At 38.5% G+C, this 26199-nt stretch overlaps 1 protein-coding gene across 4 annotated transcripts; it reads right to left on the bottom strand.

Moving 5' to 3' along the window:
* Positions 1 to 482: 482 nt before the first annotated feature.
* On the bottom strand, positions 483 to 22907 carry LOC127189392 (glycine N-acyltransferase). 4 transcript variants are annotated; one of them, XM_051146193.1, is made up of 7 exons: positions 22716 to 22907; positions 20237 to 20313; positions 16225 to 16355; positions 6263 to 6370; positions 3999 to 4125; positions 1793 to 1964; positions 483 to 987 (listed from the first exon to the last, which is right to left on the bottom strand). In XM_051146193.1, the coding sequence occupies exons 3-7, from the start codon at positions 16339 to 16341 to the stop codon at positions 585 to 587; spliced, it is 927 nt and encodes a 308-aa protein (XP_051002150.1). In that variant the 5' UTR covers positions 16342 to 16355; positions 20237 to 20313; positions 22716 to 22907; the 3' UTR covers positions 483 to 584. The 4 variants fall into 4 exon arrangements, with proteins under 4 accessions (XP_051002150.1, XP_051002152.1, XP_051002149.1 ...); XM_051146195.1 differs by having other exon boundaries at positions 16261 to 16355; positions 22716 to 22905; XM_051146192.1 differs by lacking the exon at positions 20237 to 20313 and having other exon boundaries at positions 22716 to 22906.
* Between the last annotated feature and the right edge of the window lie 3292 nt (positions 22908 to 26199).

The raw sequence follows: 26199 nt of genomic DNA, 5'->3' as shown, positions 1-26199 counted from the left end.
TTTTCTCAGGACTAAGAAGGGACTGGAAAATCTAAGTTGGGCTATTCCTTAATATCTTTCTTTGCTGTTTTATGTAGATTGTGTTTAATCTGATAAACTGTCTGATCCATGTATAATGTATCTGACATACCTATGAAGCAACTAACAAAGGACTGGCTACTTTCTAAAGACCTGATGAGGAGAATCCACTTGCTGATCACTGAAGGAAAGGCCATAGACAGAAAGGAATATGCCACAGTATCTAGAAAATATTCTCTCCATCACTAGCAAGAAGCCTGCAAGTTTTGCACTGTAGCTTCTAGGAGGAGCCACCTGGAGCCTTGAGCAGCTGATAAGGGAATATCACATAGATCCCAGCAGTGTGAAAGGGTTAAATTACATGAGTTCAGTAGAGAAACACACAGGCTTGCTTCAGTTCTATCGCAGGTCTGACAGTCATTCACTGCTTCCCCAGAGCACAGACAGCATCACTCTTTTGTAGCTGGTTACCATTTATTCTTTCTTTTTGGTCACCTCCACTCTTTGTCCACCATCCCATTACATGCCCGGGCCCACCCAACGCCATCTTGTGTTCAAGGCCAGCTTCACACAGGCACACACTTCCATTGGTTCCAAGCACAGGGCATGGGGACATGCTGCAGTGAGTAGCTCATTTTTTGCATGGCTGTATTACTTTTGTCTGTATGAGAATAAACAGGAAAGCCACGTTTCTTCATAGTCTGCTCTTGTGAATAGACAACAAATGAGACAAGACCTTGGGCCCGGTACTCAGGTATGGTGCCTCCCATTCGCATCTCTCCAGTTTGGTCCATTAGGGTCCAGGATGCAGGGGTTCCCTCAGGCCCCAGGACACAGGAACTTGGGAAATGCTTTATACAGCGCTCGATGAATCTCTGGCTCCTCTCATTTCCACCAAAAAGCCAGAATTTATTCACCAAGGCAGCATGGGTAGCATCCAAGGATGAAAGTTTGAACATATCTTGATTGCTATATAGGATCCAAGAGGAAAGCAAAGACTGTGAGTAGAAGGGTTTATGTTTGTTTGTATATCTGTTATACTGAGGGACAGATCATTGGAAGCAACAAATGCAAAGTTCTGGGATATAAATGAACTCATGCTAGAGGGACAGAAAGACCATTGTGGTTAGAAGAAATGAGCAAGAATAACAAATGTCAGAGCAGTGGACAGAGGACTCTACTCTTACAGTAACGTAAATGGAGAGGTACGAGGTCTGACATACTTTCAGAGGTTATTCTTACCATTTTTCATTTTCTCTTCTCCACTTACTTAATGATTGCAGAGGGGTGGAATAGGAGGGCATGGATGTACTCATACTGGGCATAGAGAACTTGTGGGAGATGGTTATCTCCTTTCACCATGTTGGCCCCAGGGATTGAATTCAGTAACCCAGTTGGTCATCCTTGGCCATCAAAGCCCTTAATGAACCAATTTGCTGGCACTATTATAATTCAAACTTTTAAAAAGTTTATTCTTAAATAATTCCAATTACATATGTCACATATGTTGGTTTTTACCCACTCTTAATTGCCTTTATTCTACTCCTCCACGCCCCCCCCAACCTCTATTGGACCTCTTCATAAGTTCTTTTCCTTTAATTTCTCTTGTGTGTTTAGTGTGACCAACTGAATTTAATTAAAGTTGCTTGTATGAGCATGAATGGAGCTCATCTACTAGAGTGTGGGCAGCAAAGACCAGAGTAAAATCAGGGCCAGGCAGTGAAGTTGTAGGAGAAAGATGTGAGGAATATACAGCAGCTCTTGTCAAACTCACATGGCCTTAGGCTTGCCACTAGCTGGTGATAAATTCTTTGCATCCAGAAAAGAAGGGAACAGGTTCTTGATGGTCTCTGGTGACACATAAAGGATGTTTTCTGAGTGTTTGACTTGCAAAGATCGAATGTTTGCAAGATTTTGTATTGCCTCATTCAGATGGGTCTGAGAACCTAGATCAGATTTTAAGGAAACATATAATGAATTTATAAGGAGAGAAGTAATGGTTAGATACATTCAGAGGACTCTGCAATGGGGTAGGAAGTGTAAGATTTCAGACAAGATCTTGACCGTGGTCATGCTGGTGTGAATGGACATATAGAGTCATGGCTGACATAATGTTCCCTGTCTTATAAAAATGAAAACATAAAAGGGAATGAACTAATTAATAGTCATTTTTTAAGTAGACCAACAGTGGAATGAGGTTATTTGAGCTACATAATTGTGTAGTTTTGAAAACCAAAGAGGAGTTATAAAACATGGTAGCCATCATCTTCTAACTCATGTCCCCAATGTGAGGGATTATTGAGGCAATGATTCAGAAGTTTACCATAATTCCTTGCTTCTATTCTATAGAGTGGTCCCCTCCTAAACTCCATCTAGCCAATGGGAATAATAAATTTATGCAAGGAAACACTTAACAGATTAGACCTTGGGACTTTCTCTTTTTGATCCCACTTACCTTGATACTATATTTAAACTAGCCTAGGCTAGGTGGCTAGAGACATATTGCACCATCATCACAACCAGTATCTAGCACTGACTGACAGCCAGAACCAACATCTAGACATATGAATTAGTCTATGGTGAAGCAATAAGTACTGAGTCCTCCAATGAATAGGTGATGCATGAATAAACGCAGAAGGGACCAGCAATTAACTGCTTGCAAAGGCCAAACTCATTATGAGTTTTCTACTACAGCAAACAATAACTGACCTATCTTCTTGTTGTTGTTTCATACTGTTGCTGTTACGCAACACCATAATGAAAGTCAACTTGGGACAAAAGGGTTTATTTGGCTTATAATTCCAGGTCACAATCCATCACTAAGGAAAGTCAGGGCAGGATCCACAGAAGACCTTCTTGCTGACTTATTCTCCATATCTGCCCACATTCAACTAGTTTTCTTATACAGCCCAAGGCCACTTGTCTAGGGTTGGTATTATCCATTGTGGCCAGAGCCATCCTCCATTAATTAACAATTAAAACAATGCCCTACAGACATGCTCACAAAGCCAACCAGATCTTGGCAATTACCCAAATGAGGCAACTCTTCCCAGGTGACTCTAGCTTGCATCAAGCTGGCAATTAGCGCTAACCAAGGCACCCAGTATTACAGTAAGCTCCTCCTATTCAAAACTTCAGTGTCTTGTGTTTTGGAACTGTTATTACTCAGATATTTATATGCAAAGACTATGATCTCACAGAGGGCAAGGCATAAGGATAAGACACCTGTGACATCACAAACTGTCAACCTCACTACAGACATGGGATTCCAGAGGTGAAGCTACACTCCTGCACCCACACATTTCCCAAGGATCCTGGATACATCTATAAAGCATGCCACATATTGCTGGGACTAGGAGTTATTGTGATGGCTGGTCTGTTGTCAACTTGATAGAATTTAGAACCATCTAAAAGGCAAACCTGTGGAAGAGCCTGGAAAAGGATTAAATGAGGGAGGAAGACCCATCCTTAAATTGGCTCACACCTTTATGGGTAGCCAGATGAAGAGGGGTCTGAGAAAAGAGCAATATCCCCCCATTGTCTACTGTCTGCCATCACTGCTGTTAGCCTCTGCTGACATCAGACTTAGGCTCGTCAGCTTTCCAAAGTGGGCACAGTCCCTATGGCTCTCCAGGAAAATCCAGACTGTTAGCCCCAAACTACAATTGCCAAAGTATGCAGCTTTGTGGATTGGCTAGCTATGGAGTTGAGTTCTCTGTCCCTCCAATGTGCAGATAGCTGCTTTTAGCTACACAGTCCCTTTCATGTAGATGAAGCTTTTAAGTCCCTTTTTAGTATATATAAATAAATTCTGTAGATTCCGTTCCTTTGAAGAATTCTGTCTAATATTTTCCTTTTCACAAGTAGATATAATGATGGACATCTGGCTGATGTCATTGGTGGTTGGTAGGGGTGGTATGGGGGTGGACCTTTTGAGACAAGACACAGAAGTGACTGGGTCAATTTCCCATTGCCCATACTTTGAATTTGCAAATGCTGTTTCCAGTTGATAACTTCTGAGGAGCCCAGAAATTCCTGACAGTTCTGGGGGTCTTTGGAGTAGATTTGGTAAGTATTGGTGTAGTAATCAAGGTCATCTGCCATGTCCTGTTATCACAGAGAAAGGAGAGATAACATACATTGTTTATCATTTATAATTGTAGTGCTAGTCCCATTATGCTTTAATATTTTAAAATTATTTTACTATTTTATGTGTATGGGTGTCTTGCTTGCATGAGTGTCTAACCACTTCATGCATGCTTGGTCTCAGGGAGTCTAGAAGATGGCACTGGATCTCCGGGAAGTGGAGTTATGGATGCTGTGAACTGTTGTGTGAGTGCTGAGAATTAAACCACGTCCTCTGAAAAAGCAGCCAGTGGTCTTAACCACTGCAGCATCTCTGCTGCTCTATACTGTAATGATTTTAGGTAAGAAAAAATTAGTACTTTTATTAGTACAATCTTATTATTTCTGAATCGTTTAAACTGTGAAATTCAAATATTTAAACTAGACTAGAACATTCCAGAATAATATTATCTACTAAAAATATATTACATTAACATTTCTAATCAAGAGTACAGACATTTAGAATGTGTGTTTTTGTTGCAAGATTGAAGGAAAACTTCTGTTGTGAGATTAAATTTTACTATTAGTCAGGTATGTTCAGAACATACAAACCCAAGCATTCTAGCACTAATTTTTATACAGACAATTCTAAGTTAAAATTTCTTTATATGTAATAAAAACCAAAGCTAAGTACAAATAATAAATACTTTTTTTTACAAGTTTGTTATAGTTAATCAAAGGATAGCTTGAGGAAAAACTATATATTTTGAAAGATACATTTTCATTTTTAAGTAATAGGTGAAATTATCTTGTACAAAGTGGAAGAGGAAAATATTACAACTAGGGCAGAATTAGAAAAAGATTTAAAGCAAGAATTGAAAAATAAAAAAGCAAAAGTACATTTATGAGTCAGCAATGCTGTGATTATCTTGTTGCTTAAGATAAAATACAAAAGATTAAATAATTTTACATCAGTTCTGTTTTTACTTTAATGCAAATTTTTCTGCTCTTGTTCAGTATAGTTGCATATCAATACCTTGCTTCATACTAAACACATAGTCCATATTTACATTTTATATTCTATTTATTTGTATTTCATACCCTTTTAAACTTTGGATGTTTTAAAACTCTATATAAAATTGTGTGTGATTATTATGTATGCCTTATAGTATAGACAAGCACTGCTTAACAGTGGCAATGTGTTCTGAGAAGGGAGATAGATATCGCATGCTTTTGTTGGCTGACTATCATAGATTGTGATCACACAAACTAAAATGGTCACAATGTATTAAGAAACATTTTGTGTGTGTGTGTGTGTGTGTGTGTGTGTGTGTGTGTGTTGTACATGTGTATAGTTACATGCAGAGGCCGACAGAGAACTTTGTGTGTCTTTCCTTGGGTGCCATTCGTGTTTTTTCCCTCAGCAAGGTCTATCACTGCCTTGTAACATGCCTAGCAAGCTAGCTGTCTGGTTGATGAGCCCCATAGATCCACCAGCCTTGTCTCTTCAGCACCAGGGTTGCAAACACACGTTGGCACACCTGGCTTTTACACATGGGTTTCTGGGCTCAAACTCTGGACCCCGTGCTTTTGTAGTCAATGTATTTTGATGGGGCCGTTGACATACATTTGGTCCACCATAAATTGAAAAGCCATTGGGGAACATATTGCTGTGTATATATGTTGTGGCATGTATAATCCTAGCTAATTAAAATATACAGTTGTGAAACCTTTGGTATAATACTTTACACCTTTCCCATCATTTTCAGAATAAAATGTAGTTAGTCACAATGCTATACAATAGATCCCTTTAAGCTACTCTTCCTTTTTAAGTGTAATTTTGTGTCTTTTCACAAATATTGCCCCCGATTTCCCAGAGCATTGCAGTCTCTAAAAACTACCATTAAATTCTTATACTCTTGGCCATTTATGGGATCAACTTTTTTTTTTTTGAGATTACAATCTACTTACATATCTCTCTTCCCATTCCCCCCTCTAACCCCCCTCCCCATATACATCTCTCTTTCAAATTCCTGGCCTCTTTTTTTGTTAATTGTCATTATATGTGCATATGTATATACCTGCATATTCCTAAATATAACCTGGGATAAACTTTTTTAGAATGACTTTTTTATGAATGACCATAAAAGTGTATTTTTTTTCACACCTGTCTCCTTACCTTTTCTTGAGGACGGACAACCACTGTGTTAAAATCAGGCCACTTGTCGACTAAAGCTTTTAGGTTGAATGGGTTTCCATGGCTCATGTGATAGATGGTTCCATAAACCTGCAAGGAGGTGAGATGGTTGGTTTCTTGAGAGGGATGAAAGAGAACATTTTGTAATCAGGACAGAGATTACTCCTATGAAAGTGTGGCAGTTGGTAATGACAAAAAGCTAAGGAAAAATCTGGTCCAAACAATCTAATACATTACCTTTTTAAACTTCAATTCATAAAAAAATTTGTCTTCAAACAAGAATCATAACATATATAGTAAAATAGACAGATAAATATAATGAATGATTTTTTAGTAATAACCTCTTTTATGGATATTCTAAGCTCCTGTGAAGAGAAGGTGTGTGCCCTTAGTAAGTGACTAAGAAATTATGCATTTCCTTATGGAGTCTGAGAAGCTGAGAAAGCTACCTCCTCTCACTCAGTGGGCTCAACAAAGCCACCAACAAACATCCAGAGTTTTCTCAAAATGTTCGACATTCATTTTTAGCATAAGGAATAAAGAAATTTACATTTTAAAGTCCTGTATCACAGAGCATGTTAAAAAAAAAAAAAGGTTCTAACCTTCAGAATTTCTGAAAATAGTTGTTTAACATAGAAATAACTAAAGCTAGCTGGCCATAGAGTGTCAAATGATATAATTTCTGAGGAAAATTTGCTTTCACTCTGAGAAATTTCCTGACTCGTATGGATTGCCATGGTACCTAGAAGATCTTGGCTCAGACCAGTGGGTTTTACTAAAATGGGAGGTGTTAGTTTTAGTTTGATTTGAAGTAGATTTATTTGGGTAGTAAATAACAGGATTGATTCCCTCATTAGTCTATTGTTAATGAATGAAAGTAAAACAAAACAATCTATAAATAAAAGAATGCTAATTTTTATTAAAAGGCAGTGGCCAATCTACTAGAGAAAAAATAGAACTGCATTCACTCATCTTATCTTAAATGGATGCATTTTGTAGGGAATGTCTAATGGAGTAGCACAAATCTGGAAATATGTTTCCTTTAAGGCACACACATGCATGCACAGAAAACAGTCATACATTCCACATAAACATGGGTGCAAATACACAGAAAGATATACAAACAAATGAAATATATGAACAATTTTTACATACATATAAACAAACAAGTATACAGTATAAGCAAACACACATGCATCCATACACAGAAACACACATATATATTAATATACACAAACCTACACGTACACATACACTCACAGAGATAAACATACACACAAACACCTGCACACATACACACATATACCACACACAAACATATATATGCATACACAGCACACACAGAAAACCATACACACAAACACTGGTGCACACACATTCATATATGCATCACCCACACAAACATACACATACACACACACATGACACGCAGCACACACAAATACAGTTGTTATTCTCAAGCTTAGAGTGGGCCTCATGTCATTTGTTTAAAAAAAAAAAATCAATAGAGACACCTTCACACAGCTCAGATGTAAGCATTTATACCTGTCTACATGGTTTAGTCAACCGTAGGGTCTTTGATCAGTTGTAATGGGCTTTGGGGTAAAAATGGGAGACAGCCCCCAGTGTGATGTCCACTAGATTCAGAGCAACAGACCCATTACTAACTCCAATCACACTCAAGATGGTTTACCTTTTGCATGGTAAACATTCTTCTAAAAATGAACTAATTAAACATTAGTGTGTACCCTCAGTTAACTGTGGAGGAAAACTAGAGCAAATCTCAAGGGCTTCTAAAGAGGGGCTCTTGAGAAGAAACAACAGGAAACTTCTTCAGCAAGCAGAGGGCAAAGTCCATGTGTGCAAATGACTGCTGCAACTTACTGCTAGTGAGATATTGGGGAAATAGCTGCCCCTTCATATTCTTACATTGTATGTATGTATCTTTGTATGTATATATTTATTTACTTTAGTGGTGGTGGTGGTGGTGGTGGTGTGTGTGTGTGTGTGTGTGTGTGTGTGTGTGTGAGAGAGAGAGAGAGAGAGAGAGAGAGAGAGAGAGAGAGAGAGAGAGAGAGAGAGAGAGAGAGAGAGAGAGAGAGCACATCTGTGGAGGTCAGATGATAACTCTTAAGAGTTACTACTTTCCTGCTACAAAGTGGGGTCTGGAGATCACTCAAGTCATCAGTCTTGCCTATCTCCTGAAACAGGTGCTATCATACTATTTTAAACTACTTATTTGTATCTCCATATCCTTTTTTATGGAGTTCCAGGCTGGCCTGGAACTCACTATGACAGGATAACCTTGCCCTCACAGAAAACCATCTATTTCTTGACTCCAAAGTGTTGAGATTAACAGTATCACATCTGTCAATACTTCCATATTCTTTCTTTCTTTATTTTTATTTATTGTAATTTATTCATATTACATCCTGATTGTTATCCCCTCGCTTGTATCTTCCAGTTCCCACCTCCCTCCCTCCCTCTTCAGCCATATTCTCTTCCCCTAGAACTCTGACAGGGGGCATCTCCTCCGCCACATCTAACCACAACCTATCAGGTCTCATCTGGATAGCCTGCATTCCTTTCCTCTGTGTGCCCACATGTTCTCTCCACCAAGGGGAGGTGTTCAAATTAGGAGCACCAGAGTTCATGTAAGAGGCAGTCCTGCTCCCCCAACAACCATGGAGTATGAGATGTCCATTGGCTATATTTGAATAGGGGTCTAGGTTTTCTGCATGCATTGTCCTTGGTTGGTGCAAGAATTTGTGCAGGCCCCCTGAGTCCAGATCCTCCAGTCCTAATGGTGTCCTTGTGGGTCTCCTGAACCCTCTGGCTCATTCCATACCCCCTTCTTCAATACAACTCTCAGCATTCTACCCAGGGTCTAGCAGAGAATTCCAGCATCTGCCCCAAAATCCTCCATAAGGTGGAGTCTCTCGGAGGACATCTATAATGTGCTAATATCCAATTATAAGTGAGTATATACCATGAATGTCCTTCTGGGTTCAGGTTACTTTACTCAGGATGATCTTTTCTAGTTCCATCCATTTGCCTGCAAATTTCAAGATGTCCTTGTTTTTTAATGGCTTTGTAGTATTCCATTGTGTGAATGTACCACAGTTTCTTTATCCATTCTTGTTTCTAGATTCTGGCTATTATGAATCAAGCTTCTATGAACATAGTTGAGCAAATGTCCATGTTTATTGTACAGCATCTTTCAGGTATATGTCCAGGAGTGGTATATGTCCAGGAGTGGTATAGCTGGGCCTAGAGATAAAACTATTCTCAGTTTTCTGAGAAAGTGACAGATTGATTTCCAAAGTGGTTGTACAAGTTTGCACTTCCCACTAACAATGGAGGAGTGTTCTCTTTTCTCCACATCCTCTACAGCATGTGCTATCACTTTTATCTTAGCCATTCTGGTAGGTATAAGATGGAATCTCATAGTTTTGATTTGCATTTCCCTGATACCTGAGGATGTTGAGTATTTCTTTAAGTGTTTCTTGGTCATTCAGTGTTCCTCTGTTAAGACTTCTTTGTTTAGCTCTGTACCCCATTTTGAATTGGATAATTTGGTTTGGTGATGTTTAAATTCTTGAGTTTTTTAAATTTATTTTGGGTATTAGCCTTTTATCAGATGTAGGGTTAGTGAAGATTTATCCCCAGTCTATAGGCTGTCATTTTGTTCTGTGGACAGTGTACTTTGTGACTTACAGAAAGTTTACAGTTTCATGAGATCCTGTGTATTAATTGTTGATCTTAGAGCCTGAGCTATTGGTATTCTGTTAAGGGAGTTGTCTCCTGTGCCAATAAGTCTAAGGCGCTTCCCTACTTTTTCCTCTAACAGATTTAGTATGTCTGGTTTTAAGTTGAAATCTTTAATCCACTTTGACTTTAGTTTTGTGCAGGCTGATAAACATGGATCTACTTGCATTTTTCTACATGTAGACATCCAGTTAGACCAGCACCATTTGTTGGAGATGTTATCTTTTTTCTATTCTATGGTTTTTGCTTCTTTGTCAAAAATCAAGTGTCCATAGGTATGTGGGTTTTTTTCTGCGCATTGATCAATCAGCCTATTTCTATTCCAGTATTATGCTGTTTTTACTCCTATTGGCCTACAGTATAGCTTGAGATCAGGGATGGAGATTCCTCCCAAAGACATTTTATTATATAGGATTGGTTTGGCTATTCTGGGCTTTTTGTTTTTCCATACGAAGTTGAGAATTGACATTTCAAGGTCTGTAAAGAATTGTGTATGTATTTTGATAGGGATTGAACTGAATCTGTAGATTGCTTTTGGTAAGATGGCCATTTTTACTATGTTGTACCTCCTGATCCATGAGCATGGAAGATCGTTCCATATTCTATATCTTAATTTTTTTTCTTTGGATACTCGAACTTTTTCATACAGGTCTTTCACTTTCTTGGTTAGATTTACACCAAGATACCTTATATTATTTGCAGGTATTCTGAAGAGTGTAGGTTCACTAATTTCTTTTTTAGGCCATTTGTCATTTGTATATAGGAGGGTTACTGTTTTTTTTTTTTTTTAAATAATCTTTTATCTGGCCACTTTGCTGAAGGTGTTTTTCAGCTGTAGGAGTTCTCTGGTGGAATTTTGGGGGTCACTTTATATAAACTACCATATCATCTGTGAATAGCGATACTTTGATTTCTTCCTTTCCTAGTGGATCACTTTGATCTTTTTTTTGTCTTATTGATCTACCTAGAACTTCAAGTACTATATGAAGAGATATGGAGAGAGTGGGCAGCCTTGTCTAGTCCCTGATTTTAGTGGATTTTTTTTTTTTTGAGTATCTCTCTATTTAATTTGATGTTGGCTATCTGCTTGCTGAATACAACCTTTACTATGTTTAGGTATGTGCCTTATTTACCTGATCTCTCCAAGACTTTAAACATGAACAGGCATTACACATTGTCAAATGATTTTTCCGCATCTAATGAGATGATCATGTGGCTTTTTTCTTTCAGTTTGTTTATATAATAGATTACATTGATGGATTTCTGTATATTCAACCACATCTTCATGCCTGGGATGAATCCAACAAGTGGAGTTATCTATTGATGTTTTCTTGGATTTGTTTTGCAGGTATTTTACTGAGTATGTTTACATCAATGTTCATAAGAGAAATTGGTCTGAAATTCTTTTTTTGTTTTGTCTTTCTGTGGTTTGTGTATTAAGGAAACTGTGGCCTCATAAAATGAGTTTGGTAATGCTCCTTCCATTTCTATTTTGTGGAATACTTTGAAGAGTGTTGATACTGGTTCTTCTTCTGCACTCAAACCATCTGGCCCTGGGTTTTTGTTGTTGTTGTTGTTGTTATTGTTATTGTTAGGACACTTGATTACTGCTTCTATTTCCACAGGAAATATAGGACAATTTAGTTTGTTTACATGCCGTTTATTCAACTTTGATAAGTGGAACCTTTCAAGAAAATTGTCCACTACATTTAGATTTTTCAAATGTTGTGGCATATAGGCTTTTAAAGTAGGACCTAATGATTCTTTGGATTTCCTTATGGTCTGTCATTATATCTCCATTTTCATTTCTGATTTTGTTGATATGACTCATGTCTCTCCGACTTTTAGTTAGTTTGGATAACAGTGTGTCTATCTTGATTTTCTCAAAGAAAAAGCTCTTGGTTTCCTTGATTCCTTAAATTATTCTCTGTTTCTAATTGATTTCAGCCCTGAGTTTGATTATTTCCAGCCTCTATTCCTCTTAGGCATGTCTGCTTCCTTTTTTTCCTAGGCCTTACAGATGTAGCATTAAGTTGCTTGTAATGAGATGTTTCCAATACTCTTTATGGACTTTCCTCTTAGCACTGCTTTTTATTGTGTCCCATATGTTTGGATATGTTGTACCTTCATTTTCATTGAATTTTAGAAAGTTCCTCATTCATTTCTTTATATATTCTTTGACCTAGTTGTGATTGAGTAGACAGTTGTACAGTTTCCATGTGTATGTAGGCTTTTTGATATTTCTGTTGTTGTTGAGGTCCAGCTTTAGTCCATGGTGATCTGATAGGATACAAGTTATATTTCTTATATTTTCTTATATCTGTTGAGGTTTGCTTTGTGACCTAATATACAGTCAGTTTTTGTAAAAGTATAATCTTTTATATTTGAGTGGAAATTTCTGTAGATATCTGTTAGGCCATTTGATTCATGGCATCTGTTACTGTCATTATTTCTCGGTTTAGCTTCTGTTTTGCTGGCCTATCCTTTGGTGAGAGATGGGTATTGAAGTGTCCCATTATTAATATGTGGGGATAAATATGTGGGGATCAATGTATAGTTTAGGCTTTATTAATGTTTCTCTTACAAATGTGGGTGACCTTGTACTAGGAGCACATGCTAGCACATGCTCAGAATTGTGATATCATTCTGGTTGAGTTTCCTTTGATGAGTGTGAAATGTCCTTCCTCAACTCTTTTGATTAATTTTCACTGAAAAAAATATATTTTATTAGATATTAGAATGGCTACTCTAGATTGCTTCTTGTGTCCATTTGTTTGGAAGACCCTCTTCTACCCCTTTACGCTCAGGAAATGTCTCTCTTTGTGGCTGAAGTGTGTTTCTTTTAAGCAGCAGAATGTTGGGTCCTGTTTATATATCCATTCTGTTAGTCTATGTCTCTTTATTGGAGAGTTGAGACCCCTGATGTTGAGAGAGATTAAGGATCAGTGACTGTTAGGTCCTTTGATTTTGATGTTGGTTGTGGTAGTGCATTTGTGTGCTTGTCTAATTTTTGTTTTGCTAAAGTGAAGTTATCTATGTCCTGTGTTTTTCTAAGTGTAGTTAGCCTCCTTGGGCTGCAGTTTTCCTTCTAGTGTCTTCTATAGGGCTGGATTTGTGGGTAGGTACTGTTTAAATTTGTTTTTTATGTGGAATATCTTGTTTTCTCCATCTATGGTTACTTAAAAAATTTTCTGATTGTAGTAATTTGGACTGGCATCTGTGGTCTCTTAGGGTTTGCAAGACCCTTCTGGTTTATGGTTTCTGCTGAAAAGTTGTGTATGATTCTGATAGGTTTACCATTTTATAGTGCTTGGACTTTTTTCCTTGCTGCTTTTAATATTTTTTTTTGTTCTGTACATTAACTATTTTGATTATTATGTAGTGGGAGGATTTTCTTTTCTGGTCTACCCTGTTTGCTGTTTATAGGCATTTCTTTCTTTAAGTTGCGGGAATTTTCTTCTATGATTTTTATTGAAAATGTTTTCTGGGCCTTGGAGCCAGGTATCTTCTCTTTCCTAGATTCCCATTGTTCTTAAGTTTTATCTTTTACCACGTCCTTGATTTCTTGACCGTTTGTATCAGAAATTTTTTAGATTTAACAATTTCTTTGATGGTTGCATCAAATTCTTCCATTTTCTCTTCTATACCTGAGATTTGTTTCTGCATCTCTTGTAGTCTCTTGGCAATGCTTGCCTCTGCAGTTCTTGTTTCCTTTCTCTAAGTTATCTCCAGGCTTTCCTCAGTTCACACTTTTCTTTTTATTATTATTATTAATTTATTCATATTACATCTCAATTGTTATCCCATCCCTTGTATCTTCCCATTCCTCCCTCCCTCTTGCTTCCCCCCTACTCCCCTCCCCTATGTCTGTGACTGAGGGGGATCTCCTCCCCCTATAAATGCTCTTAGGGTATCGAGTCTCTTCTTGGTAACTTGCTATCCTTCCTCTGAGTGCCACCAGGCCTCCCCATCCAGGGAACGTGGTCAGAGATGGGGCACCAGAGTTTGTGTGAAAGTCAGATCTCCTTCTCCACTCAACGGTGGAGAATGTCCTGTCCCTCAGCTCGTCTGGGTAGGAGTTTGAAGTTTACTGCCTATATTTTCCTTGGCTGGTGCCACAGTTTGAGGAGGACCCCAGGGCCCAGCTCCGCCTGTCATAAAGTTCCTCTTGTAGGTTTCCAGGACCCTCTGGATCCTTCTATTTATTCTCCCATGCTTCTCTCACCTAAAGTCTCAACAGGATGCCCTCCCCTCTGACCCACTTTCCTGGTAAGTAAAGTTTTTCATGGGATGTACCCCTTGGACTAGAGTCTCGATATAAGTGAGTATATACCATTTAACTCTTTTTGCTTCTGGGTGAACTCACTCATTATGATAATTTCTAGTTCAATCCATTTGCCCACAAATTTTGGGAATTCCTTGTTTTTAATAGCTGAGTAGCATTCCATAGTATAAATGTACCACAGTTTCTTTATCCATTCTTCTACTGAGAGACACATAGGCTGTTTCCATGTTCTGGTTATTATGAATAAGGCAGCTATGAACATGGTTGAGCATACATCCCCATTAAGTTCACACTTTTCTTATTGTTTCCATTTTCATCTTAAGATCTTCGATGGTTTTATTGATTTCTTTCACCTAATTGTTTTCATTTTCCTGAATTTTATCCAGAGATTTATTCATATCCTCTCTATGGGCCTCTATCATGGCCTAAGGTCCTCAATCTGTTTGGATATATCTTGTTGTATTTTTATGGATTTATTTGTTTCTTACATTATCATATTCATAGGGAAAGATTTGAGGTAATTTTCTTGGATTTCAGTTGTGTTAGAGTGTCCAGGGCTGATTGCATTGGGATAACTTTGTTCTGGAGATGCCATATTATTTTTTGCTTTTGTTGTTTGTGTTTTTGCTCTGGCCTTTAGCCATCTGACTGTCTCTGGCATTGTGTGGTAGTTTTTGTTATCTTTCATTGGCTATTGAGAGCAGCTCATATGTGAATGGCTATCAGTTGAGACTCCTCACATGTGGAGATCATAGAACTCTTCTCTTGGGTCAGGCAGGTGGCCTGAGGTCAAAATCACTTGTTCTCCAGTCCTTGGGATCCTCTCTGGGATAGAGGATTCAGGCAATGGTGTTTAGTCTAAGACACCAGTCTCAGGTGCTGTATGTGACAGACAGGCCTGTGCTTAGACCTTGAGGCCAGCTGGTCCTGGGAACTTTAGGTGGATTGGCTGGGTAACCTGAGGTCTGATCCACTTGTTTTCTGGTCTATGGGGTCTCCTCTGGGCTAAGAGATTCAGACACTGATGCTTTGTAGCCCACAGTTCAGTCTGAGGCACAGAGCACAGGTGTCACACACAGGTAGACAAGTGACTAGAATTTGGAGACTGTGTACATGCCTACAGGGACCCAGGGACTTTTCTGTGAATTATATGGATGGCCTGAGGCCAGACCCACTTATGCTCCACACAATGTGGACCCCTCTCACATGGGAAACACCAACACTAGTGTTTTGTAACTCTCAGTTTGTTCCTTAGATTGCTGTATAGTCACAGCTCTCGCACTGATCAGACATTGAGTGCTCAGTGGCACCATCTTGCATCTGCCCTATCTCCATATTCTTAACCAGGTATAGTAACACTGATATAGTGGCAAACATATTGAAAAGAGGCGATGTAAATTAAATGGGAAAATATGAAATATGAATGGCTCAACATAATGTCACATAGGGACTGGGGAGATGGCTCAGTGGATAAAGCTCTCACCGCACAAGGGTGAGGACTAGATTCTAACCCCTTCTAACCCACAGAGAAGCCTAGTAGTTCAGACAACCTACTTGTAATCCTATTACTTGGGAGGCTAAATCAAGGAAATTTCCTAGACAACCTGACTAGCTATAGCAGCTACATTGGCGAGCTCCAGATCAGCAAAAGATCTTTTCTCAAAATATAAGATTGAGAGTGATTAAGAAAGGTGCTGAACATCAACCTTAGGACTGTTCATGGATGAACATATTGTATCCATGCATGTACATACCACACACACATATATCATACCACACATGTGAACAGAGAGAGAGAGAGAGGAGGAGGAGAGAGAGAGAGAGAGAGAGAGAGAGAGAGAGAGAGAGAGAGAGAGAGAAGCATAAATGTTAAGCTCTTCTTCACATTTACTTTCTTCTTGCTGCCCTTAGAATTTTCTAAGATCACCTTTAAGGACCCAGGAAGGTACTTTCTCAAAGATTTCTCCAGCATCTGTAGCATCTGTGCACCTTGCAGAGGGACAATCATGAGGACACTTTAGCCTAGAGAAATAATAAATGGGCCTTCATCAATGACAGAAACATAAGTACCAAGTTATGTATGATTAGCCATATCTCCCCTTCATTAACACCCTCACCAGACCCGAGGAAACACAAGACTTGCAGGAAGCACAGGAGTCTCTGTACGACTTCTCAGTTTTAGCCTTTGGAGTCACTTCAGGTGAACAAGTGCATTTTATTCTTCTAAGTTTCCACTATATCAGTGTCTCTCCTGGCATCACCAGTAATCATGTTACTCAGGGACTGGCCAACCCCTGTGCCTTGATTTTATAAAAAGTAGATGGGATAATAGCATCATCCGGCTCATATGATGTTTATGGGGCTGAATTATTAACTAACATACAGTGTGTTCAGTAGAGTGTAGGTCATATAAACAATGCCCCACAATGTTACTTATTTTATTGCTAGTGTTCCTCCTTCTCGTCCTTCTCCTCATGTGAGTTAATATTGCATGACGTTTTGATGCAACTGTTTCAACATAGGGAACCTTGACATGTTTTAGATATAAACAAGAAACCTGTATGCTAAGTCACATTCCAGCTTCTAGCATTGTCCTGTGGTTTTCTTGTCTAGTTCTCTCTCAAAAGCCTCATTCTTGAGTCTATTATATGCATTAGAAAATACTGTGTAAAGGCTTGCAAGGTGGCTCATTGAGAAAAGATGCTTGCTGATGAATTATGTTAGATTCTTAGGATCCACATGGTAGGAAAAAACAAAGAGATCTCATTCCCACAAGCAAGTTCTCCTTTTATTTCAACTGGATATTGGGATGTGAGCATCTCTCACAATCAATAAATCAATCAATAAAAATCTTAAAAATTGCCAAGTAATAAAAATAGCATTTAAAAATTGACTCACTACATCATGTTGGCCCCCCACATAAACCTCCTAAAACAGCCTAACTATGTAAGAAGGGAAGGAAGTCTATGTAAGCATATTCTGTTATAAAATGGTGATATTTAAAATAGATAAAAGTAACTTCTGAGTGAGGGCAAGAAGAAAGTGCCCTGGAAGGGATTAGCATTGCCCATGCATGAACTATCAGGCTCTAGGCCAGAGTAAAGCAACTATATGTTTTTTTAAAAAGAGGAGAAAGATTTTCTGATTCTGGACAATAGGATCTAGATTTATCTTCCCACCTGAGACAGTCATAGTTTTAATGTTGTTTTAGTCTGATTTGGGTCATCATGCTAAAACACTCGAACCAAAAGCAGCTTAAGCAACGAAAGGGTTTGTTTCAGCTTACAAGGTACAGTCAATAGCTGAGAAAACTCAGGAAAGAAACTCAACCTGGATTTTGAAGCAGAAATCATGAAGAAATAGTGCTTACTGGCTTTGCTAACCAGCTCATGCTTTCTTATCAACCCCAGGACCAATGCCCAGGGAATGGTGCTGCTCACAGAAGGGTGCCCTCCTCTAACAATGACAATAGAGATAATTCACAGAGATGCTCACTGGCCAATCTGATCTAGGCAATTTTTCCCTTAGAAGACTCTAGGTTGATGCGTTCAAAGTTGACATATAAGTTGCCAAATGACAATAGGGTTATGGTCTTAGGGAAATGAAACTAGCAAGAGGCTAGAAGAAATTTTTATTGGTAAAGCTCCTTGCTTAGCATGTTCCAGGCACTGGACTCCATTCCTACAACCAATTGCATCAGTTTAATTTAAGAATGATTCCAGTTTGAGTCACAAGGTGATAGAAACTGGGGAGAACAAAGCATCTTGTAGCTTTAAGTTTGAGAACATCAAAGTGAGCTTTGTGTGTGTGTGTGTATGTGTGTGTGTGTGTGTGAGAGAGAGAGAGACAGACAGACAGACAGAGACAGAGAGTAACAGAGACAGAGAGTCGGAGAGAGAAACAGATGAAAGAGATAGAGAGACAAAGATACATACACAGAGAGAAAGAGAGACAGAGCGATACATAGAGACACAGAGACAGAGAGACAGAGGGGAAAAAAAGAAGAGAGAACGCTAGCTAAAACAATAAAAAAAGCCCAAACCTAGAATGAAAAATACTTTTTAAAGACCAAGATAGAACTCATGAAAATGAAAACAATGCAACATTTAATACAAAATCACATAGCATGCGATTACCAGCACATTAGACAGTGACAGAGGAACATTAACAATGTCAAAGACAGATTGTTGAAAGTATCCACAGTGGAGCACACAAGGTGCATCACAAGTTTATTTATTGTTAAGGTAGGGACTGGAGAGAGAGTTCAGCTGTTAAGTTACTCGGGTAATTAAGTTTTATTCTTTCTTAAGTCTCTGATGGGGTTGAAGACCAGATAGTTTAGTTTTACAATTGAGCTTAGTTTGTTAGGGGTTAAGATGTTTTTAGATCTAGATAGATGTTTTTAGATCTAGATAGATGTTTTAAGTTAATAGAGATGAGATATGATAGATATGGATTTTCATTCAGAATTTTAGACTCAACAAGATAGGAAAGATATTTAATTCAAGTTTACCAAATATAAATAGCCAAATCACTATGAATGAAACAGTTATATTATTCTCTATTGTTTTGTGTTTCTTCTTGCTGTGTGTAGTTTATTTTATTTGTGTATAATAATGTAAATCTACATGTTAAAAAAGAAATATAATAATAAAAAAAGAAAATAATTTGCTCTTCCAAAGAGTCCCCAAATTCAGCTCTCAGCACTCATATCAGCTCATGATGGCCTGTAATTTGAGCTGCAAGGGATCTGACACCTTCCTTTGACCTCCATGGGACACACACACATGTGGCACATATACAAACACATTTAAATAAAAAGTTATTTATCTTAAAATTGATCAAATCAATCATGAAACATCCCAGGTTCTATTTGTGGTAAGGGACACACTGATGATGAAATTCATCCAAATGTAGGCCTTACTATTAATAGAAAACTAAAGTTATCAAGAAAGGGTGCCTTGGTATAAAAATAAATAAATAGATCAATTGGAGTAAAGTCAAAAGTCCAGAACAGGCTGGATAGTTGTGAATTGATGTTCCAGGAAAAAAAAAAAAAAAAAGCCACACCTACATTAAATACTCTATAAGGCTAGATGACTAAGCAGAGTTCTGTGATTGTGGAAAACTTAAATGTTATAGATTCAGAGCCAAAAATTATCACTAGCTATCTTTATAATCCTTATAGCCACACATTTCTCACCTCTGTATCTTATCTAAGACTCTTTCAACTGTCAGGAAACCCTTAGGGAATGTATTAACTTAGGAGCCTCTAACATCCACCAACCCAAAAGCTAAGATTGTCATCAGATAGTATCTCAGACCTATAGCAGAGATGCCCCTACTTTGCTGTGGCCACCTACATGATGTTCTCACCCACATACTTGGAAATTACCTTGATTTATGACTTTTGTTGTTGCTGTTCTGTGACTAGAAAACGTCATAAAACCATATCCTTGTCGAAATATGTTATTTGAGGTAGCCTGAATCCATGTTCCAAGGGTGTAGATGCATATTTGATCCAAAATAAATTCACTTTCTCTCCCTTTGAGATGATATCTGTGTTTTACATGGTCATTGTGATCATTTGTCTTGTCTCTGAAGACATCTAAGCCATTTGGTGAAGGTACAACAGTAGACTTTCTAATAGCGTGTGCTAATTCCCATTACTAAGTGGTCAGGGTGACTACTGTTATGCTCAGGAAGGAATAAATTTTCCACTGTTGGTTGTAGGAGAAAGACTGAATCAATTTGGCCTTACACTTGTTTCTGTCCACCTGGGTCATTTATCTAAACAACACGTCCTATTCTACTTTCTGTAATTTATTATTCCTTTCCTATTGCTATGATAAATTATCCCAACAAAAATTTACTTAAGGGAGAAAGAATTTGGTTTGGCTCACTGTTCAAGGTACAGTCCCTCATGGCAGGGAGGTCACAGCAGTGGAAACTTGAGGCAGTTGGTCCCACTGTATCCACACTTAAGAATCAGGGAAGGATAAAAAAATGCTCAGAGCTCAGCTCTTTCTACACATGCACAGCCCAGGGTTTCCTGCCTGAGGAGATGGTCCCAGCCACAATTAAGATTTGTCCTCCCACATTAATTAACATAATTAAGATAATCCCCACAGGCGTACCCCATGGCCCATCCCTCACATGATTCTAGTTTCTGCCAAGTTGACAACACCTGTCATCACATTTAGGAATTTGAGAAAACATAATGTTTTAACAGAAAAGTAACATCAGGCAAGGTCATTATATGGACATAATAGAGTCACACCAAGAACAGAGCAACGAACTTAACATCCCATCCAATAATCAAGTTCAAGCACAGGATAAAAGAAATATTATCTGTAAAAGTAGCCAGTAGTCTTGTCCCAGGCAACATATCTAGTTTGAATGTAGTTGTTACTTCTACACCTTCCATGCTTCATGAGGAAAAGTAATTATTAGATGGAATCACCCTGAATTCTAGCCGGGCACCATTTGGAGGCATAGCAGTCCCCTTGATTGCTTCCCCCCCGAAGCTTTTGCCTCAAGTCCCACCCACACCTGCTGATAATATGCCATATTTCACCAGGGCTTGTTGTTTCCCTTGTAGGGACAGAAAAGAAACCCAGCTTCATCAGATTGCAGATACGTTCCTGGGTAGTCAAAGGCAGGAAGTTTCCAAGAGACTTAAACACTAAAGAATCAGGTCAGGCTGTTCACTTTGACTTCCCAAATCTCAGTGTTGTGTCTTTTTCGTTTGCTTCTTCCACACCACTGGTTATATCAGGAGTTACATGAGAATAAGATGGCATGTATAGCTTTATGATAAATCTTTGGCATGTCAAATAACTGAGTTTCATGAATGGTGTAATTTAGACCCTATTTTAAAGATGTACAGAAGCTAACAACAGAGTATGGTGCCAATAAGCAGGATAAATTCAAGGCTACCTACAGTGAAATTTTCCAGGAAGCCTAACACACTGTAGCCAGAAGCACTGGGTAACTGGTAAGTGAATTCTAGAGCTGCTGACCCTGCCACGCCAGGAATGAAAATCAATCTGATGAAAGCAGTTCAAAAGAACAGAGCAGCTTTAAACAGAATTTTATAAAGCTAAGCAAACACAGGCACATGCTAAATAAAATTCCAACGATCAAGCATAGGGAAAGGAAATGTAAAAATATAAGCTAACAACGTGCAATAACTCTAAAGCATTAACCCACACCAGCAGGCATGATACACAGTTAGTGCAGGAGTGGAGGAACGTGTTAAAGTACAATCAGAATACTCAGGGCATAAAATAGTTTCTAAATAACATGCAAAGCATGAGTTTAAAAGAAAACAGATAAATTCAAAATTAGACTGTGGTATTAATTAGTCTTCAGAGGCAAATTTGAAATAAAATGTGCTTGCTATATGATAGATAAGTGATATCACTGTGGTGTGACTTCTTGCTTCATTGCTGACTTTAAGCTTAATAATCCTGTTGCCATTAATGTGTAGAAAAACCTACCTATCCTTTAGTACAGCTGGAAGTACTGAGCACAGTGGCGCAGTACCTCCATACAGTAGATTCTATTCTCACTCACTTCCAAATATCACACAAATATTTCCTCCCTTACTACACAGAAAAAGAACCTAAATTTTTTTTTGTATTGTGCTTGACAAACTACATTTTACAGAATACATGCATACTGTTTGTTTCTTCAAGTGAAATTACTATTTTTCCCTTAGGCATTTTTAATACATATTCTGGGAGTCCTGCAGTATCATCATTTTTTTTTTTTTTGTATCATTCACTTGAGAGAAGGAAAATGTTAAAAAGCAATAATGACATTAAAAAAACACCATGTTACTTTGTATGTTTAAGTCATACCACATGTCTTATAAGGTACACACATGCACACAATGTACAGACTTATGTTAAATGTGTGTGTGTGTGTGTGTGTCTAGTGAAGCAATCAATATAGTCCATTATGTCAATAGAAAATACAAATTGAGAATTTTGTTTGTGTGCTTGGCTAGCACAGCTGACACATGGCCTGGGGAGATGGCTCAGCAGGCAGAGGTGCTTACTGCACAAGCTTGGTGACCTGAGATTGATCTCCAAAGCCCACATAAAAGTGGAAGGAGAGAATCAACTCTACAGAGTTGTCCTCTATCCTTCATAAGTGGGCTGTAGCACATGTGCTCCCAATAAAAATATATAGATAGGTGATAGATAGATGGATGGATAGATACATAGATACCTAGACACAGAGATAGATATTTTTTAAAGAACAGCTAAAATCTACTTATTCACAACCATTTTATGACCTATAGTTCTTGTGTTGTTCATTTGGCCTCCCGGCTTGTTCATCCTACAGATCTGACACTATGAGACAGATCCTCACCTGGAAAGCTGCCTCAACAGTCTTCGTAAAAAATGAACCTCTGGGAGAAGACGGTCCCTTCGGATACAGCAGGCTCAGTGAAAAACTGAAGAGTGAATGAGCTTTGATGCCTCTCTTCCAGAGATTAACTGAACTGAGGCAGGAAATGTGGACCTTGCTCTAAGCATGTTGACAAAACTTCTGCCTGTCAGAGTTCTAGTGAAATCTAAGCCTCCGTCCTTCGCTGGTCTTGTGATGTAGGAACTGGCTCTGCAAGGTGGGGCTGACATTTGCCTTCTAAACTTCTCTCTTCTAAGCATCACCTTGCTCTTTGCCCACTTGGCCTTAGTATGCAAACCAAAGGTACAGTAAGGCAGCATGGTGGAAAGGGGCGAGTAGGTAAGCAGTGGCCTCTCTCTCCCTGGTGTCATCACCACATTTCTGCAACAGCAGCAAAGCAGGGGGTCTAGTTCACAGAGTTCAGTATCATATCTCTTTTTCTAAGCACTGCAGAAAAAGAATTGTCTTGCCTGAGGTGTTAGAGTAGTAAGAATCCCTTTTTCTTAGCGTAAGCTGCGGTTCTTCTCTGCCCATTTTGGTGTGGGGACTTCTCAATCTCACTTTAAGACATGTTTACAGCAACTTGTTTTACATGATGTTGGGGGGCCAGGGGTCAATAGCATGAGCAGAGGACAGAGGATGGTTTGTAGGAATTGGTTCTCTCCCTGCATTGTGTGGGTGCTAGAGATCCAACTCAGGTTGTCAGGCTCCCTCACTAGGAAGCACCTTCACTCTCTGGGCCCACCAACTGGCTCTTAATCTCACTTTTATGGAGACAAAAATTGAAAGCCACTGTGGTGAAGGTAGAAAGCTATTCAGTCCAGAGATCTTTTATTCTTTTTTTAAAATCCACAAAGGGACTGCATTATGATATTGCCATAATGTATAAGATGGATTTTTACTTTCCACAATAGTAAACGACATGCTATATTTTCCTCCTCTATTACCATTTCTTATCTCCTCTCCCTTCCCCCTTTCTCTTCTACATCTACAATGCCTTTCTGTTTTAGTCTCATATCTAGTTTCCATAAGACAGAAAATACTTATCTTTATGCGACTGCCTGTTGCACTGATGGTGTCCACCCAGTTCTGTACACTTTCCTGTATGCAATGTAATTTCATTCCTATTTATCGCCAAATAATCTTCTATTGTATGTACATAGGACATATTTTCTTTATCCTTTCATCCACTGGTGGCTACCTACCCTGACTCGTACCTTGGATATTATGAATAGGGTACTGGCAAACGTAGGTATATGGGCATCTTTGTGATAAGCGTTGATTCTTTAGGTGTGCTCCCAGAAGTGGTATGGGTGGGATTCATGGACTTGCTTTTGATTTCCTTCAGAAACATCCATACTGAGTTCTATGGTGGCTGAACTAGTTTACATTGCCACCAGTGGTGTGTGAGGGTTCCTTTCGCTTCACTGCTGCCAGAAGCTTCTGTTTGGGTTCTTAAGGATAGATGTTTTTTGACTGGAGTGAAATAGAATCTTGATGTAATTTTTATTTACATTGTCCTGGTGCCAAAGGCTTTTCTTTCTAAATTGCTGACACACATTAACACTTTCTCCACCTAAGGACAGACAAGGTCATTGAGAAGTTAAACTCAGTCTCAACTCTGCTGTGTGAAACTAAGGAAGGAAATATGACAGTCTCTAGGTCCTTGTTATCAATACTATTTTTCTCAGGTAGTCAGGGATTTCACTAAGGAGAGGAGAGATGCTCACACTAGAGGACCGGAGAAAGGGGTGTGTAGCGGCTATCTACACAGAGAGTCAAAAGAGCTTTTGTGTTCCTTCAGTCAGTGCACTAGCATTGTCCAAGTCTGCACATATTTTTGAATTGGAATCTTCTTGGCACATTAATTCCCATCTCTTGTGGCTTGGAGCCATATGATTAGACTCAACTTTCTCCATAATGAAACTCCACTGAATTGTTTTGTTACCATCAGCAGGGTAAATCCCTTAATTACATAAATCACAAAGCTGACTGCAACAAAGGAGTGGAATACTGCTTTTCCCCAATTTCAGAATCAGACCTCTCCTCTCTGTCTTCTTGGGCCTGTTTACTTAAACATGCAGCCAGTCAAAAGACCAGGAGTATACTTGTTTTCTCTTCCTTTGGACAAGTCTCATCCCTTCTTTGAAGGCTTGGAAGGAGATGTGTTGGGCAGGCCAAGGCAACTGAAGGGAGGAAATGGGGGCAGATATTATCAATATACATTGCATACATGACTGAAAATTTCAACGAATGAAAAAACCCTGTTGGTTTGGGTATGGAAAGAGGAAGTGTTCTGCATCGTTTGTAGGACTGTTGATTAGTGTATCTATTATGGGAAATTGTATGGATACTTTTAAAAGAATTTTAAAAGCATATTATCTTTAAATCCTTCTTTGGAGCATATATAATGAAGACCATTCATTACTTCATAAAGACAGATTCTTTGTAAGATTATTTAAATTTTACCAAGGTAGATAAATAACCTAAATGTTTGAAGGACAAAGAGAAAAGGAAACTATGGCATGAAAAATACATATCATAGCTGGGAATGGTGGCACACGCTTGAAATCCTAGCACATAGGAACCAGAGGTAGGCAGATCTCTGTGAGTTCTGTGCCAGCCTAGTCTACCAAACAAGTCCAGGACAGCCAAGGCTACACAGAGAAACCCTGCCTCAGAAAAAAAAATACATATCACAATGTAATAATATTATCTGTTACAAGATCAAGTTCTTACCATGCCCATAAAGTGAATGAAAATGACCTTGGGTGATGTACCAGGTGAGATAAAATAGCCAGAGAAAAACTAATACATAAATTTCACTTATATATGGATTTTAAAACAAATTTTAAAAACACAGAAATAGAGAACAGAATGTTAGTTACAAAGATTAGGGGTGAGATGAGCAAGAGAGTTATGACATGAAGATCATAAAATTGAACTGTATATGAAATTTATACTAAGTGAGATTTTAGCTACTCAATGTCAAGTCCAAATATGGCAAATTTGTGAGGTGTTGGATTTGTGAATTTGTTTCACTATAGAAAATATTTTTACTATTTATCTGTATTCCCAAAGCCTTGTGTTATACAAATAAATTTCCTAAAAACTAGTCTTCAGACATCACATCCATCTACAATATATTTATTCATGTGATAGTTAGCATGGTTGTTATACAGAGATCAAAGGGCTATCAGTGAAGCAATCATTTCATAGCACCTGTTAATCAGAAACACCCTAGCTCCTCAACCAAGGAGTGAGGGAGAAAACCATACACTATTCCCACGGCAGCACCACAGCCTGACAAAACTGATCATGGGCAACAATCCACATGAGGATAGTAATGTGTAGCTGAATAGAAATGTCACTGATATCCAGAACACAGAAGATTTAACAGCATCAGTGGCTCAGTGGAGCTGTCTGGCCATGCTACTTCTGCTGT

Source organism: Acomys russatus, chromosome 5 (genome assembly GCF_903995435.1).
Source record: "Acomys russatus chromosome 5, mAcoRus1.1, whole genome shotgun sequence".
In the NCBI taxonomy this organism is placed as follows: Eukaryota; Metazoa; Chordata; class Mammalia; order Rodentia; family Muridae; genus Acomys; species Acomys russatus.
Note: the sequence above shows the minus strand (reverse complement) of the source record. Positions and strands in the feature narration are given on the sequence as shown.

Bases quoted from the DNA above. Each gene is read 5' to 3' on its own strand.
- LOC127189392 (XM_051146193.1), bottom strand. From the start codon at position 16,341: ATGATTGTCCCTCTGCAAGGTGCACAGATGCTACAGATGCTGGAGAAA. The intron at 4,126-6,262 runs GTAAGGAGACAG...CTGTGATAACAG, and splicing joins TTGTCCGTCCTCAAGAAAAG to GACATGGCAGATGACCTTGA. The intron at 988-1,792 runs GTGAGTTTGACA...GATCCTATATAG, and splicing joins AGTGGCAAGCCTAAGGCCAT to CAATCAAGATATGTTCAAAC.